We start from the raw sequence: 17,181 nt of genomic DNA, 5'->3' as shown, positions 1-17,181 counted from the left end.
TACCCCCTCCCTCCAACCCTTCCTAGGCCGACCCCTACCCCGCCTTCCTTCCACTACAGACTGATACACTCTTGAAGTCATTCTGTTTCGCTCCATTCTCTCTACATGTCCGAACCACCTCAACAACCCTTCCTCAGCCCTCTGGACAACAGTTTTGGTAATCCCGCACCTCCTCCTAACTTCCAAACTACGAATTCTCTGCATTATATTCACACCACACATTGCCCTCAGACATGACATCTCCACTGCCTCCAGCCTTCTCCTCGCTGCAACATTCATCACCCACGCTTCACACCCATATAAGAGCGTTGGTAAAACTATACTCTCATACATTCCCCTCTTTGCCTCCAAGGACAAAGTTCTTTGTCTCCACAGACTCCTAAGTGCACCACTCACTCTTTTTCCCTCATCAATTCTATGATTCACCTCATCTTTCATAGACCCATCCGCTGACACGTCCACTCCCAAATATCTGAATACGTTCACCTCCTCCATACTCTCTCCCTCCAATCTGATATTCAATCTTTCATCACCTAATCTTTTTGTTATCCTCATAACCTTACTCTTTCCTGTATTCACCTTTAATTTTCTTCTTTTGCACACCCTACCAAATTCATCCACCAATCTCTGCAACTTCTCTTCAGAATCTCCCAAGAGCACAGTGTCATCAGCAAAGAGCAGCTGTGACAACTCCCACTTTGTGTGTGATTCTTTATCTTTTAACTCCACGCCTCTTGCCAAGACCCTCGCATTTACTTCTCTTACAACCCCATCTATAAATATATTAAACAACCACGGTGACATCACACATCCTTGTCTAAGGCCTACTTTTACTGGGAAAAAATTTCCCTCTTTCCTACATACTCTAACTTGAGCCTCACTATCCTCGTAAAAACTCTTCACTGCTTTCAGTAACCTACCTCCTACACCATACACTTGCAACATCTGCCACATTGCCCCCCTATCCACCCTGTCATACGCCTTTTCCAAATCCATAAATGCCACAAAGACCTCTTTAGCCTTATCTAAATACTGTTCACTTATATGTTTCACTGTAAACACCTGGTCCACACACCCCCTACCTTTCCTAAAGCCTCCTTGTTCATCTGCTATCCTATTCTCCGTCTTACTCTTAATTCTTTCAATTATAACTCTACCATACACTTTACCAGGTACACTCAACAGACTTATCCCCCTATAATTTTTGCACTCTCTTTTATCCCCATTGCCTTTATACAAAGGAACTATGCATGCTCTCTGCCAATCCCTAGGTACCTTACCCTCTTCCATACATTTATTAAATAATTGCACCAACCACTCCAAAACTATATCCCCACCTGCTTTTAACATTTCTATCTTTATCCCATCAATCCCGGCTGCCTTACCCCCTTTCATTTTACCTACTGCCTCACGAACTTCCCCCACACTCACAACTGGCTCTTCCTCACTCCTACAAGATGTTATTCCTCCTTGCCCTATACACGAAATCACAGCTTCCCTATCTTCATCAACATTTAACAATTCCTCAAAATATTCCTTCCATCTTCCCAATACCTCTAACTCTCCATTTAATAACTCTCCTCTCCTATTTTTAACTGACAAATCCATTTGTTCTCTAGGCTTTCTTAACTTGTTAATCTCACTCCAAAACTTTTTCTTATTTTCAACAAAATTTGTTGATAACATCTCACCCACTCTCTCATTTGCTCTCTTTTTACATTGCTTCACCACTCTCTTAACTTCTCTCTTTTTCTCCATATACTCTTCCCTCCTTGCATCACTTCTACTTTGTAAAAACTTCTCATATGCTAACTTTTTCTCCCTTACTACTCTCTTTACATCATCATTCCACCAATCGCTCCTCTTCCCTCCTGCACCCACTTTCCTGTAACCACAAACTTCTGCTGAACACTCTAACACTACATTTTTAAACCTACCCCATACCTCTTCGACCCCATTGCCTATGCTCTCATTAGCCCATCTATCCTCCAATAGCTGTTTATATCTTACCCTAACTGCCTCCTCTTTTAGTTTATAAACCTTCACCTCTCTCTTCCCTAATGCTTCTATTCTCCTTGTATCCCATCTACCTTTTACTCTCAGTGTAGCTACAACTAGAAAGTGATCTGATATATCTGTGGCCCCTCTATAAACATGTACATCCTGAAGTCTACTCAACAGTCTTTTATCTACCAATACATAATCCAACAAACTACTGTCATTTCGCCCTACATCATATCGTGTATACTTATTTATCCTCTTTTTCTTAAAATATGTATTACCTATAACTAAACCCCTTTCTATACAAAGTTCAATCAAAGGGCTCCCATTATCATTTACACCTGGCACCCCAAACTTACCTACCACACCCTCTCTAAAAGTTTCTCCTACTTTAGCATTCAAGTCTCCTACCACAATTACTCTCTCACTTGGTTCAAAGGCTCCTATACATTCACTTAACATCTCCCAAAATCTCTCTCTCTCCTCTGCATTCCTCTCTTCTCCAGGTGCATATATTATATATATATATATATATATATATATATATATATATATATATATATATATATATATATATATATATATATATATATATATATACATGCATACATACACACATACATACATACATACATACATACATACATACATACATACATACATACATACATACATACACACACACACACACACACACACACACACACACACACACACACACACACACATACATACATACATACATACACACACCAGTCTGGGTTTTCTTCTGTTTTCTTAATAGTTCTTGTTCGTTATTTCCTCTTATCTCCATGGGGAAGTGGAAAAAAATTCTTCCTCTGTAAGCCATGCATGTCATAAGAGGCAAACGAAATGCCAGTAGTAAGGGCTAGTAACCTTTTTCATGTATAACCACAAATGGTTATAACTATAACCATAATTTTTAAAGTGGTGGATTGGTAAGCCAGCAGAAGGCCTCAGTCAGATGACCAAAAGCTCCAATGGTGGGTCATCATCTGACTAAAACCTGCGTCAGGAAACACTTGTCCTGTTTCCTGACGAACCTTACCTAACCTAATCTAACCTTCTGTATAAATTACTAACTTTAAAAAGTAAAACTTTAGTTTTTCTTATTGGATCATTCTGTCTGAGTGGAATATGACCAGTTTGTTGAAAAGAAAAAATTACAATAAAGGAATATAATAAAATTATCATTTCCCTCACAGTTACAGTAATAAAAATATTATTGTAAGGAAGGGTGGGTGGGATGTTCATGGGATGTTAGCTCTTAATCCCACCATCATCAACAAACTCTCACACACATCCTAAAATAAACAGTATACCAGTGTACTAGCTAATTGATGAACAAATACAGTGGACCCCCGGTTAACGATATTTTTTTCACTCCAGAAGTATGTTCAGGTGCCAGTACTGACCGAATTTGTTCCCATAAGGAATATTGTGAAGAAGATTAGTCCATTTCAGACCCCCAAACATACACGTACAAACGCACTTACATAAATACACTTACATAATTGGTCGCATTCGGAGGTGATCGTTATGCGGAGGTCCACTGTATATATGAAGTAGGTACTGTATACACATGGCATCCAGGTTTCTTTCATCTTTTACTCTTTATTATTCAAAGGAAGATAAGCCAATGGTATATAAACACTGGGTAGGTTCCTCACATGGACAGGTGCAGTTCATGTCTGACCTCTCAGTTCCAGTATAATTTATACATTGTCTCCAGCAAGCTCACATTTGAGCCCATTGTGCGTAGGTACACATAAGCACAATTATTCTTCTTTCAACAAACCTACCATATCCCACCAAGGCAGGGTGGCCCAAAAAGAAAAACGAAAGTTTCTCTTTAAATTTAGTAATTTATACAGGAGAAGGGGTTACTAGCCCCTTGCTCCCGGCATTTTAGTCGCCTCTTACAACACACACAGCTTCTTCTCTCCAGTTCCAGGATTACTAACATTTCTTTTAGTGCCCTGGTTACTAACTAGAGATGAGATGGGATGAAAAGGTGATTCTCTGACTCAGGTTGAATACGGTATTAGATGTGTATGAATGAAGCACCTAGTGAGGGATGTTGTGTATTATGTAGGCATCCACTGTAAGACAGTGGGCTTCACCTGAGGGTCACTGTGAGAAATAGGAGAAAGAATTCAATGTCTGCTACATTTTCTTCTGCATGTACTCTAATGTGTCAACTGATTTTTACGGTGTTCATTGAAAATATTCCGCAGTTTTCCAACCGTGTTATAGCAAAATGGTGTTATCCAATGGCCTACTATTACTTGCAAAGGTAGTATTTTAGGGAATTTTTTACACATATCTAGACGTCACATTAGCCCTTACTACTTGTAATGCTTCCCGTATACTTTTGACATTTTAAAGGAATTATCTGACTAATTTTATGGGGTGTTACATACACCTTAGTTTTTTGCTGTTAGTGTTTCTGTAGAGTTGGTAAACATTCATACTGTATTGCTTACAAGTTTCCTGATGATTTTTTTTTTGGAATGAGCAGTTTTTTGTTTTTCAAAAATTTTGTGATTCTTGATATACAGTGTTATGGGATGTGGGTACTTTGCTCACTATCCTTTACTGTTAATATCATTGTATAATCTTATCTTTAACTGTGCAAAAAATTTAAACCTTTCAGAGTAACTAATGGGAACTTTTAATAAAGATTCATTTTCACAGGTACTGATCCTGTCTAAGGACAATGTGTGGTGTAAATATTATGCAGAAAATTCAGTGTGTGGAAATTAGGAAAAGGTGTAGAGTTAATAAAAGTATTAGTCAGAGGGCAGAAGAGGGTTGTTGAGGTGGTTTGATCATTTAGAGAGAATGGATCAAAGTAGAATGACATGGAAAGCATATAAATCTATAAGGGAAGGAAGGCGGGGTAGGGGTCGTCCTCGAAAGGGTTGGAGAGAGGGGGTAAAGGAGGTTTTGTGGGCGAGGGGCTTGGACTTCCAGCAAGCGTGCGTGAGCGTGTTAGATAGGAGTGAATGGAGATGAATGGTACTTGGGACCTGACGATCTGTTGGAGTGTGAGCAGGGTAATATGTAGTGAAGGGATTCAGGGAAACCGGTTATTTTCATATAGTCGGACTTGAGTCCTGGAAATGGGAAGTACAATGCCTGCACTTTAAAGGAGGGGTTTGGGATATTGGCAGTTTGGAGGGATATGTTGTGTATCTTTATACGTATATGCTTCTAAACTGTTGTATTCTGAGCACCTCTGCAAAAACAGTGATAATGTGTGAGTGTGGTGAAAGTGTTGAATGATGATGAAAGTATTTTCTTTTTGGGGATTTTCTTTCTTCTTTGGGTCACCCTGCCTCGGTGGGAGACGGCCGACTTGTTGAAAAAAAAAAAAAAGGGTATTGACCCCTTGAATTAAAATGTTATGTCTTAAATTTGTATGATAACCTTTCTGTAACAGCATGTCAAATAGTATTAATAAATGGTACTAATATTTTTTCTCTTTTTCTAATGGTAGCCAGGCACTACTTGCATACCTGGACCTTCCCTGGTAATACTTGAATTATATATGAATAATTTCTTGTATAAGTAGACTATTATGCCGTATCTGTATAGTGGAGCCAGAGGCATGTGTATAATTATGCATTAAATATTATGCATAGTATTTAATTAAATGTCTAATAGGTCAAGTAAGCTGTGATATTTCATTAGTTCCAAGTCTTGATATTATGTATGCGTAGCTTTTATGTAGAGTTTACCTTGTATATGTTAGAGCCACATTCAAACGTATTAAATGCTTATATCATTATGAATTTATTCAATATGTCTTAGAAGCTCAAGTTGGATGCACTAGTTTGAAAATTCTAGATGTTGGTAATGATTTCTGAATGTGTTTATTCTGTAGTAGCACAGTGATTAGTGATGTTTTATCTAGTGTTTATGTTGATCATCCTCTCTCCCTAAATTTGATCTCTTCATGTAGTAAACATAGTTGGCTGTTTAGCTTTTCAACTATAAATGCAGTGAATATTCAGTGGTTAGTCTGTAAAAAATAATTACTTTCATTAATAATTGCATACAAACTTTTGCATGTAAGAATTTGGTAATAGAGTAATAACCTGATATAAAGTTACACGTGGTGACAGAGTATTTTGTATCTCTTATTTATGGTTGCAGTAATAGAGCTATGTTCATGTTATCTTTAAGTTACCATACATACTTTTTAAGATTTTCAGTATTCCTAGCATATCCTCCTCCAGCCCATTACTACCACCTTCCATTATGTTAAACAAGGTAACTTTTTTTTTCCCATAAATGAGATGTAAAGTAAAAGGACACAAGTGCAACTAATGTGACATTTATTGTGGCAACGTTTCGCTCTCCAGGAGCTTTATCAAGCTTGATAAAGCTCCTGGAGAGCGAAACGTTGCCACAATAAATGTCACATTAGTTGCACTTGTGTCCTTTTACTTTACATATTGTCGGTAATTCTACCAACTTTATTACATAAATGAGATCTTTAGACAGCATCTGTCATCAAGGGAGGTATTGTCATCCTTGTCATATTTCATTGATAGGAATTTAGGTCTTTCTCTTGTCTCTCTTCATTATTAACTTATTAACCCTTGCGATGTCCAAACCCCTGAAATGAAACTTGCTATCAATGTGTCCAAAAAAAAATCCATCTACTGGCATATACATTCCACTGTCTCTTAATACATTTACTTTTTTAACACTTGTTACTTCTGTTCTTTCATTTCCTTGACTTTTTACTCTTAATATCGTTTTTCCGTTTTCATTTTCACCCCCCTTCTTATACACTTCATCTTATGCACACTTCTGAAGGGGGGGGGTTTAACATGGTGGCAGGGAGGGGTGGGGAGGGGGGGAGAAGGGATTTTAATAAGAACCTAGCAACTCAGATTTGGTTTAATTTGTGAGGTATTTTTCATTTCATCCAAATTTAACTTTGGAGGAATTATTACCCAAAGTTCTTGCCTGTGTAGTGACTGCATCAATCACCTGAAAGAGATGAGATTATTTTGTATTGAAAATACTTTGAAAAATAGCTACAGATACAGAAATGCCAACCAGAAGTGTACAACTCCCAGCATTCTTTCTTCTTCACCCTTATTATTAGGAGAGCATAGCTCTGCTGCTGTAACTACACACAGGCTGTCTTACATATAAATAAATTGTGAAATGTGCAGTTGTCATAGTTCTTATTAGGTGTTATAATGTTTTGTCTTTTACACAGGGGGGTTGGTGTGGAGGACCAATGCCTGAATATATGGTAATTTATTAGCTTGTGTGTGTGTGTGTGTGTGTGTGATGAGTGCATATCCTCTCACCACCATCACTTACTGGACATTTTTCATTTGAACCTTAATTTTCTACAAAGTGAGATTATTCTGCATGTTCACAGGCAGAACCTGAATTGTTCAGGTCTCTTGTTAATATCAAATATTTTTGTTCATTTTGCGCATCTCTCATTTTATTTCTACTGTCTTGAAGCTAGTCTATAAACTCTTGCTTTTTGATGTAGTGTGGTACCCCACTGTATTACTCATTACTCTGTTTTAATATGTAATATTAAACCTAATAGTGCTCTTTTTTAAGCTGTGTTGTCCATATCTTAAAGTTTGTGTTTTTGAAACCTAATGGAAATAATTAACTATTGAGATATTTGCACACCAATTTCCATGATGAATGCTCCATTTAGAGTGCAAGGTTCCATGAAGGAAGCTTCCTAAAGGGATCTTTTCATCAGAGATGTGCTCTGCTGTTAAATTCATAAGCCGTTTTTCACAAATTTTATTATTTGCTTTATTCGATCTTTATTTATGCCTTATATTCATTATATATATATCAGGTAATTTTAGTTTATTTTCTCTCTGCTTGGATATTATAATATACTGTTCTAAGATACCAATACGTACTTAGAATACAAAGAATTCAACATTAAAAAGAAATTAATTTTTCCCCCTGTATTCTTAATATGTATAATATAGTAGAGTACACCTCTGATTACTAGAATAATATAAATTAGATATTTTTGAGATCTGTACATATGAATATAAAGAAATATATACATTGTTGATGAGAGTGAACTGTATAGTAGTCGACACAAGACTATCTGTTACTAGCTCATTGAGTGTGTTATTTAACTGCAGCTTGTTCATTGAACACCATTTAATTTTTGTTTTGTACTTGACATTTATTATAATCTTTGCTTCTAAATGCTTCATGTCTGTACAAACTAGTGTTATCTGTATTCATCTGTTACTTTAGGTAAGGTAGTTAGAGTTTTATTACTAAAATTGGTATGTCAGATATTTTAATTACATTTTGGTGCATATGACATGCAAATGAATTATTGTATCTGTGTATGGATTCTGATGAGCTAATAGATATGCAGTCTCTTTAGTAATGTTTCTTCTTTCTCTAGTATTGGACTTCTCTAGTTCAGTACTTCTTCTTATGCCTGATTTGTCTTGAGAATTCTTCTTTTTGCTTTAGATAATCTCAGGCCACACCTAGCTGGCCATTACATAACCCACATATAGGAGAATGAAAATTGTGATGACATTTCGGTCCAACTTGGACCATTAACTAGTTAATAGTCCAAGTCAGACCAAAACATCATCACGAGTTTCTGTCTCTTATGTGCGGGTTATTTGTGTATTGTTCCAGTCATGGTATTGTGTCTTTTTATCCTTTATCAACCAGCATCTCTACAGACTGTATCTCTCCTTTGGGTATTTGTGTAAGGAGTCTTGGCAAGTCATCAACTCCCGCATACTGCATGGGTTTAGAAGTACGAAGAAATATCCCAGTGAATAAGTCAACCCCTTAAAATTTGAGATGTTAATTTGTGTTGAGGTCTGTATTCCTTCGTTAATGACCTTGGCTTTATTTTCACCTCTGCCGTGTATTACCAAATTTTATACTTGGTATTAGTTGTCCATTAGTTTTTGAGAGATACATTTTAATTCTTAAAGTTGACTTATACACTGGCATATACAGCCTCTCCTCACTTAGCGGTGAACTTGTTTACTGAGAACTTGGTGTTACAGTGGGCTCTCCGGTGAGTCGATATTGTATGTCGTACAAGAACTTGGGTCATGGAAACGGGCAGCACAGCATCTCAGTGTCAAGCATCTCAGTCTCCTTTCTGCAGCCACTCAGTGCACTAGCTTTCACAGTCTCCAAGACTACATATTTGTTGATAAATTAGACACATGTGCAACTCTTGGGTATCTTTATTGAGGAAACGTTTCGCCACACAGTGGCTTCATCAGTCCATACAAAGGAGAATCTTGAAGAACAGTAGGAGAATGAGGTAATCAGTCCTTCAACCTTGAGTCGATGTGGTCAGTCCATCAATCTTGAATAGAATACGGCATAAGTATTCTATTCAAGATTGATGGACTGACCACATCGACTCAAGGTTGAGGGTCTGATTACCTCATTCTCTTACTATTCTTCAAGATTCTCCTTTGTATGGACTGATGAAGCCACTGTGTGGCGAAACGTTTCCTCAATAAAGATACCCAAGAGTTGCACATGTGTCTAATTTATCAACATGTCGGTTTTCTGAACCATTCATCTACACTACATATTTGTACAAATTTGTACTTTATTGTGCACCCCATAGTACAAGAAAGAAGTGCAGCAGCACTTGGAAGAGGAAAAAACAAAAGGAAAATGGAAGAAGTACAAAAGAAGTTAACTGTAAAGGGATTAGCCGGTTTGTTCATCTGTGTGTTTACATTCTCAGCATCTCTTGTGGTATCTTAAGAAATGATTAAACCCAGTGAACAAGGTATGTCGATGGTAATAATAATAATGCTAATTAATAATAACAGTCGCTATGGAGCTCTTAACCCTTTGACTGTCGCAAGCCCATTTCTGAAGCTGCCATTCTGTCTAAAAAATTTTTGAAAACAAAAAAAGAAAATTATTTTATCTTATGAAATAATAATCTTTTCCCAATGCTAATAACACCAAAAGTACAAAATTTGATGGAAAACTTAATGGAATTACACTTTCGCGAAGTCAGCGATCTCGGCGATAGTTACTCATCGGCGATTTCGCCGACTTTGGGCCCTATTTTCGGCCAATTCCATTGTTCCAGTCGGCGAAACTCATAGTTATTTCTTTAGAACTCCATTTGTTTTATCGACTGAATACAAAAAAAACCCCATTTACCAATTTCAACTACCCAATAAAGTGGTCAGAATTTGGCAATTTGGCCAATTTCATGCAAATTCAAAAAGATTCAAATTTCAAAATAGGGTCCAAAATAAACAATGCAGACATTCTTGGCACTAAAATAACATATCCTTTGTTCATTAGTCATGTCTCCAGGCCCTTCTTATATTACTCTTGTTTTCTATTATGATTTTTTATTCACACAAAAAATAAAAGATTTACTGTTATGCAGACTACTGCATTATTGTAAAAATGATATAAATAATATCAGTGTACTTGTAAAAGAATACTAGAATCACCAATTGACGTGTATTGAACGTGTGGCATGATTTGTTTACTCTTGAACATTGGCAAAAATCAAACATTTTTGCTACTTTGAGCTCAATTTCAAGGTTGTTTTCTTCGTGAAACTAATCAAAACCATTTCTGTTTCTGTAATATGTTTTCCATTCTATTAAATGAGACCAAGACAACGACAATACACCCATAAATACTATACGAAAATACACCTCAAAGTCAGAGTTTTAATCCAAAAACACAGTCAGTTTTTTTTTTCTCCTTATGCACTGCATGCTGCAGGATTTTTTTTATACAGCGCACTGACCACACAGACCCATTCTCTCATATGTGGGCCTACCAGCCTTCTCCCGCTTGATTTGAAACCACTAGAAGTTTTGAGTATATATACTTCCGAAACACTGGCTCGTAAGACGTATATATATGGCCGAAACAGTCAAAGGGTTAATTTAAATGTCAACAACCAAACCTTTACGAAATACGTATATGACATTTAAAGTGCTCCAGAGTGATTATTACTAATTATTATTATTATTATTATTATTACCATCATCATGTCTTGTTCACTGATTTTAATCATTTCTAACACCTATCCTTAGATACCACAAGAGACACCAAGATATGCCAAGAATGTAAACACACAGACCCTGATCCACCACGAGGCCTGGCCTCAGACTAGGCCTCAGGGACATTGACCCCTGAAACCCTCTCCAGGTATTCTCCAGGTATACACAGATGAACACACTAGCTAACCCCTTTACAGTGAACTTCTTTTGTACTTCCATTTTCCTCTCGTTTTTCCTCTTCCAAGCGTTGCTGCACTTCTGTGTTGTATTATGGGGTGCACAATAAAGTACAAATTTATAGAGGAAATATGCTTGATGCTGAGATGCGTCACTAACCCCTTTACACTGAACTTTTGTACTTCCATTCTTTGCTCTTCTTCTTCCTCCTCTTTTTACAATAAATAGTCACCTCTTTCCCTACATTAGGACCACAAATATTTTAAGGTAAGTAATTAGTGTACTGTATGTACTGTATTTTACTTATTGGTTTTAATGCTTAGTTCTATTTTTAACATACAATGGAACCTCAAAAATCGAACGTATCACATATCGAACGTTTCGAAAATAAGACCATTTTTTCGGACAAACTGTGTCCCTATTTTCGGACCGCCGGGTACGGGACCTGCCTGCTGGCCCGCTCTGTCCGCGTCCCCGCACAGGCGCCGTGAGTAGTCTAGCTTTCTTTATGCTTGAGTGAACACTAACCTGCGATCTCATTCACACATTTTACGATTGTTTAATTGTGTTTAGTGCTTGTGGGGCTGTGAAATAAGCTGCCAAGGGCCCAAAGAAACTTGCTAGCGGTACCCCTGTGGTAAAGAAAGTGAGAAACACCATAGATGTGAAGAAGGAAATAATACGGAAGTATGAGATTGGAGTGAGACTTGTTGAGCTTGCCAGGATGTACAGAGGACTGTGGACAGTTATTTTGTGAGACAGAAACAGACGACTGTGGACAGTTATTTTGTGAGACAGAAACAGACGACTGTGGACAGTTTTTTTGTGAGACAGAAACAGACGGCTGTGGACAGTTTTGTGAGACAGAAACAGACGACTGTGGAGTTATTTTGTGAGACAAACAGATGATTGTGGACAGTTATTTTGTGAGACAGAAACAGACAACTGTGGACAGTTATTTTATGAGACAGAAACAGACAACTGTGGAGTTATTTTGTGAGACAGAAACAGACAACTGTGGAGTTATTTTGTGAGACAGAAACAGACAACTGTGGAGTTATTTTGTGAGACAGACGATTGTGGACAGTTTTTTGTGAGACAGAAACAGACGACTGTGGAGTTATTTTGTGAGACAAACAGACGATTGTGAACAGTTATTTTGTGAGACAGAAACAGACGACTGTGGACAGTTACTTTGTGAGACAGACACAGACGGCTGTGGACAGTTTTGTGAGACAGAAACAGACAACTGTGGACAGTTATTTTGTGAGACAGACGATTGTGGACAGTTATTTTGTGAGACAAACAGACAACTGTGGACAGTTATTTTGTGAGACAGAAACAGATGACTGTGGAGTTTTGTGAGACAAACAGACGATTGTGGACAGTTATTTTGTGAGACAGAAACAGATGACTGTAGACAGTTATTTTGTGAGACTGGGGTCCAATGACTCAAGCTGGTCCTAGTGGCATTAAAATACAGAGAAGGAAAGCAACCCCAGAGAGGGCTTTGATACCGGAAGTCCTCATGGAGGGGGATTCTCCTTCCAAACAATAACCCCAACTCCCTCTCTCCTCCTCCCTATCTTCCAGATGCCACCACCAATCTTCAATAAAGGTAAGTAAAAATTTTATTTTATATTACTATACATAATTAAAGACTATAGCATTTGTTGTGTGTATGTAAAACTGTAATTAATCTCTATAAAATGTATTTTTTTTGTGAATATTTTTGGGTTTCTGGAATGGATTAATTGTATTTCCATTATTTCTTATGGGAAATATTGCTTTGAATTTCAGACTTTTCGAATTTAGAACTAGCTCCTGGAACAGATTAAGTTCGAAATTTGAGGTTCCACTGTACTAAAAATGTTTTAAATAGTGCAAAGGTGACATTAAAACAATATCTAAACCTACTACCAGTACAGTATGCTTGAAATATCAGTAAGGGGCAGCTCCTCGTTTAATGACCAATTCGCTTACCAACCTACTCTTAAGAAACTCGGTCATTAAGTGAGGAATACCTGTACAGTACTTTACATGTAGGTCCTGATGAGCCTTGAAGATCACCATCTCCTCAAGTCATTTCCCTGAATATTGGTTTAGACTAGCAACAGCCAGCTTCTTGCAACCCAAGTTTAGCTAACAAATAAAAAGGATCCCTCTAGAGAGAGAACTACTAAGCTGAATGTAGATGGGAAGTACAATACAGTAAAGCCCCACTTACACAGCAGGTTAGGTTCCAGGCTACTGCCAGAAAGCGCACATTGCTGGAAGGTAGAATGCCGTTTTTTCCACTTATAAATGCACATAAATACTAGTATACAAATAACCCGCACATAGAAGAGAGGAGCTTACGACGACGTTTCGATCCGATTTGGACTACAGCAGGGCCCCACTTATACGGCAGGTTAGGTTCCAGGCTACCGCCATAAAGCGGAAACCGCCGTAAAGTGGAACACGCTTTTTTTCCACTTATAAATGCATACAAACACTAGATAACAAGTTTACACTAACATATATTAAGTTAGCAATAGAACCAGGCATCAAAAAACAATAAAAAAGTACAATACACACATAGTGCACTCATTACTTACCTTAAAATATTTAGTCTTAATCTAGGGTGAGACAAGTAGTATTTATTGTAAGAAATCAAGTGTGGTATGTATGGTAATAAGCCAGGCTACCTTACCAGGCCACCCCACCCACACATACTATTCTATGATATTTAAGCATCCCAGAGCGATAAAATGTATATACAGTTCACTCATTACTTACCTTAAAATATAGGGTGAGATGAGTAGTATTTATTGTAAAAAATCAAGTGTGGTATGTATGGTAATCAGCCGGGCTACCATACCAGGCCAACCCACCCACACATATATTCTATGATATTTAAGCATCCCAGAGCGATAAAATGTATATACAGTTCACTCATTACTTACCTTAAAATATTTGTAGTCTTAATGTAGGGTCAGGAGTAAGTAAATGAGATAAAACGAATAAATGAGAGAGAGAAAGAATGAGTACATGAGAGAGGACAGGCGCAGAGTTATGTAAACAAGCCAGGTGAACGTAAGTTTTGTAAACAAACAGTGTACACGTCTGGTTTGTGTACAAGTTACATTGTGTACAGGTTGTCTCTACATTGATACGGTAGAATTAATAAAGAAGAACACTCCCATTCTCATGTAACATCATTTTGAGAAGAAATGAAGCTCTGAGTGAAGGCAATGGAAATAAGTCACACTGACTTTTTTGGGTTATCCTAGGTTCTCTACACATATGTTGTTATGTATGATAATCTATGTAAATGTATTTGTGTATACCTGAATAAACTTACTTACATACATACGAAAGGAATAATTTTCTACAGTTACCCCCAGTAACATTTTCTCTTATGTTAGATTAGAGAAAATGTTATTCTTGCCGTCACTTGTACAAGTTATGTGGCTCCCACATCTTATATTTGTTTATTTATTCTATTGTGGGGTGTATTTATCATCTTTTTATGTTATGTATCGTGTTTATTATATAATTTTGAAAAAAATATCATGGATGGATTAATGAAAATGTGTATATTAACGTAATATATGACATTTAATGAGACTCGGTGAGTATTGTTATTATTATTATTATTTCTAATATGGCGTCACTTGTGCAAGTCGTCTGCTACCACATCTCACATTTATGTTTATTTATTCTACTGTGGGGTGTATTTATCTTATTTATATGTTATGCATCATGTTTATTATATAATTTTGAAAAAAATATCATAGATGGATTAATGAAAATGTGTATATTAACGTAATATACGACATTTAAATGACTCGATGATTATTATTATCATTACTAATATGACGTCTGGAGACATAAGACACTTTTACCGATTTTAATGTGTACCTGCACACCAGCACAGTATGTAAGTTTATTTAGGTACAGGTATACATAAGTATAATTATCAGAGTATATATAAAATATGAAATAACTTTTAAAAACATTTGAAATTTTGGAGTTTCCAGACAAAATGGAGAGACTTAGTGCTTACTGAGCTCATGGAGAATGTAAACAAACAGGGTGGGGCACGGTGACTGTATTAGAAAGTCAGGTGGGGGGAGCCGTATAGCGAGTTTTGGTCATAATTTGAAATGACCGTATTAGCGGAACGCCGTAAAGTGAAACGCCGTAAAGTGGGGCCCTACTGTATTTACAAAGTCACACTAATGAAAAGGAGAGCAGGATGGGTATATATAGGCAGGAGGTGGTAGTGGTAGTAGTGGTAGTAGTAGTAGTGGTAGTAGTGGTAGTAGTAGTAGTAGTAGTGGAGGTGGAAGGAAGTAGTAGTGGGGAGGTGGAAGGAAGTAGTAGTGGGGAGGTGGAAGGAAGTAGTAGTGGGGAGGTGGTAAGAGTAGGAGGGGCCAGTCAAATACTAAGAAAGAGGAGCACTGCAAGGGAGCCAGGTGCCCACAGAGGGTAAAAGCAAGAACACCGAGGGGGGGAAAACAAATAAATAAATGAAAGGAGCAGATATATAATATACCCTATATATACTTATCCTGCTCTCCTTTTCATTAGTGTGACTTTGTAAATGGTCCAAGTCGGACCGAAACGTTGTCGTAAGCTCCTCTCTTATATGTGCGGGTTATTTGTGTATTGTTCCAGTCATGGTATTGTGCCTTTTTATTATTTATATATAAATGCCAGATAACAAGTTTACACTAATATATATATTAAGATAGCAATAGAACTAGGCATTTAAAATAATAAAAAGTAAAATACACACACAGTACACTCATTACTTGCCTTAAAATATTTGTAGTCTTAATGTAGGGTGAGAAGCGAGTAGTATTTATTTGTAGGAAGTCAGGTGTGGGAGGTACAATAGCCAGCCAGGCCATCCCCACCCACATATAATATACTACTACATTCGAAGCACCCCAGAGCGATAAAATGCATATACAGTGGTCCCTAGTTTTTCGTAATTAATCCGTTCCTGGAGTCGTTACTATAAACGAAATTTACGATTTACGAATCAATTTTCCCCATAAGAAATAATGTAAATACAATTAATCCATTCCTGACACCCAGAAGTATTAAAACAAAATTTTTTTTTACATGAAATATACATGTAGTACATAAACAATACAGTGGGAAATGATGAATGAAACATTAAAAGCATAACACTTACCTTTATTGGAGATTCTTCTTAGTGTATGGGAGACTGGAGGAGGAGAGTGAGTGGATTGTTTATAGTTTGGAAGGGGAATCCCCTTCCAGCAACATCTCAGGTACCAATTGCTTTTCTGGGGTTGCTTGTCTTCTCTGTTTCTTAATGCCACTAGGACCACCTTGAGAGTCAATGGAGTCCTGTCTCGCAAAATAACTGTGGAGAGGGGTCTGTTTCTGGCGTCTCTTTAACACTTCCCTAAAATGGCCCAAGACTTTGTCACTGTACATGTTGCCAATATGGCTTGCAACAACCTTGTTAGGGTGATGTTTCTCCATAAAGCTTTCCATCTTACCCCACATAGTAAAAATCTCTTTTATTTCTGAAGAAGGCACCTTCTTCCATCTCTCTTCCTCCTCCTCTGCAGCAATATTCTGAGCTGCGATGTGTTGCTCTTCCTGCTGAAGCTCTTGCAGCTCCTCAGTGGTGAGCTCTTCGTTGTGGTCTTCCACCAATTCTTCCACATCCTCCAAACTCACATCCAACCCCATGGAACTCCCCAGTGCCACGATTGATTTTACAACAGACATATGCTCATTAGGGTCAGTCCCAAACCCTTCAAAATCCCTCTTGTCGACACAATCTGGCCACAATTTTCTCCAGGCAGAGTTCAAAGTCCTGGTAGTCACTCCCTCCCAAGCCATACCTATAAGGGTTATGCAGTGGAGGATGCTGAAGTGTTCTCTCCAAAAT

At 37.4% G+C, this 17,181-nt stretch overlaps 1 protein-coding gene across 8 annotated transcripts in view; it reads left to right on the top strand.

Moving 5' to 3' along the window:
* LOC128704930 (unc-112-related protein) overlaps positions 1-17,181 on the top strand; it is a 452,607-nt gene that overhangs the window by 383,036 nt on the left and 52,390 nt on the right. For 6 of the 8 annotated variants that reach the window (XM_070104385.1, XM_070104378.1, XM_070104379.1 and 3 more), the window contains one exon: positions 7,265-7,300. The exons of 1 other annotated variant lie outside the window; for it this stretch is intronic. In XM_070104385.1, the coding sequence (XP_069960486.1) occupies positions 7,265-7,300 (36 nt within the window). Of the gene's footprint in view, positions 1-5,524; positions 5,558-7,264; positions 7,301-17,181 lie in introns of all 8 variants that reach the window. One more of the 8 variants, XM_070104383.1, reaches the window with a different exon arrangement.

The sequence above is a fragment of the Cherax quadricarinatus genome, chromosome 91 (genome assembly GCF_038502225.1).
Source record: "Cherax quadricarinatus isolate ZL_2023a chromosome 91, ASM3850222v1, whole genome shotgun sequence".
NCBI classification, from domain to species: Eukaryota; Metazoa; Arthropoda; class Malacostraca; order Decapoda; family Parastacidae; genus Cherax; species Cherax quadricarinatus.
This window is presented reverse-complemented; position numbering and strand designations above follow the sequence as displayed.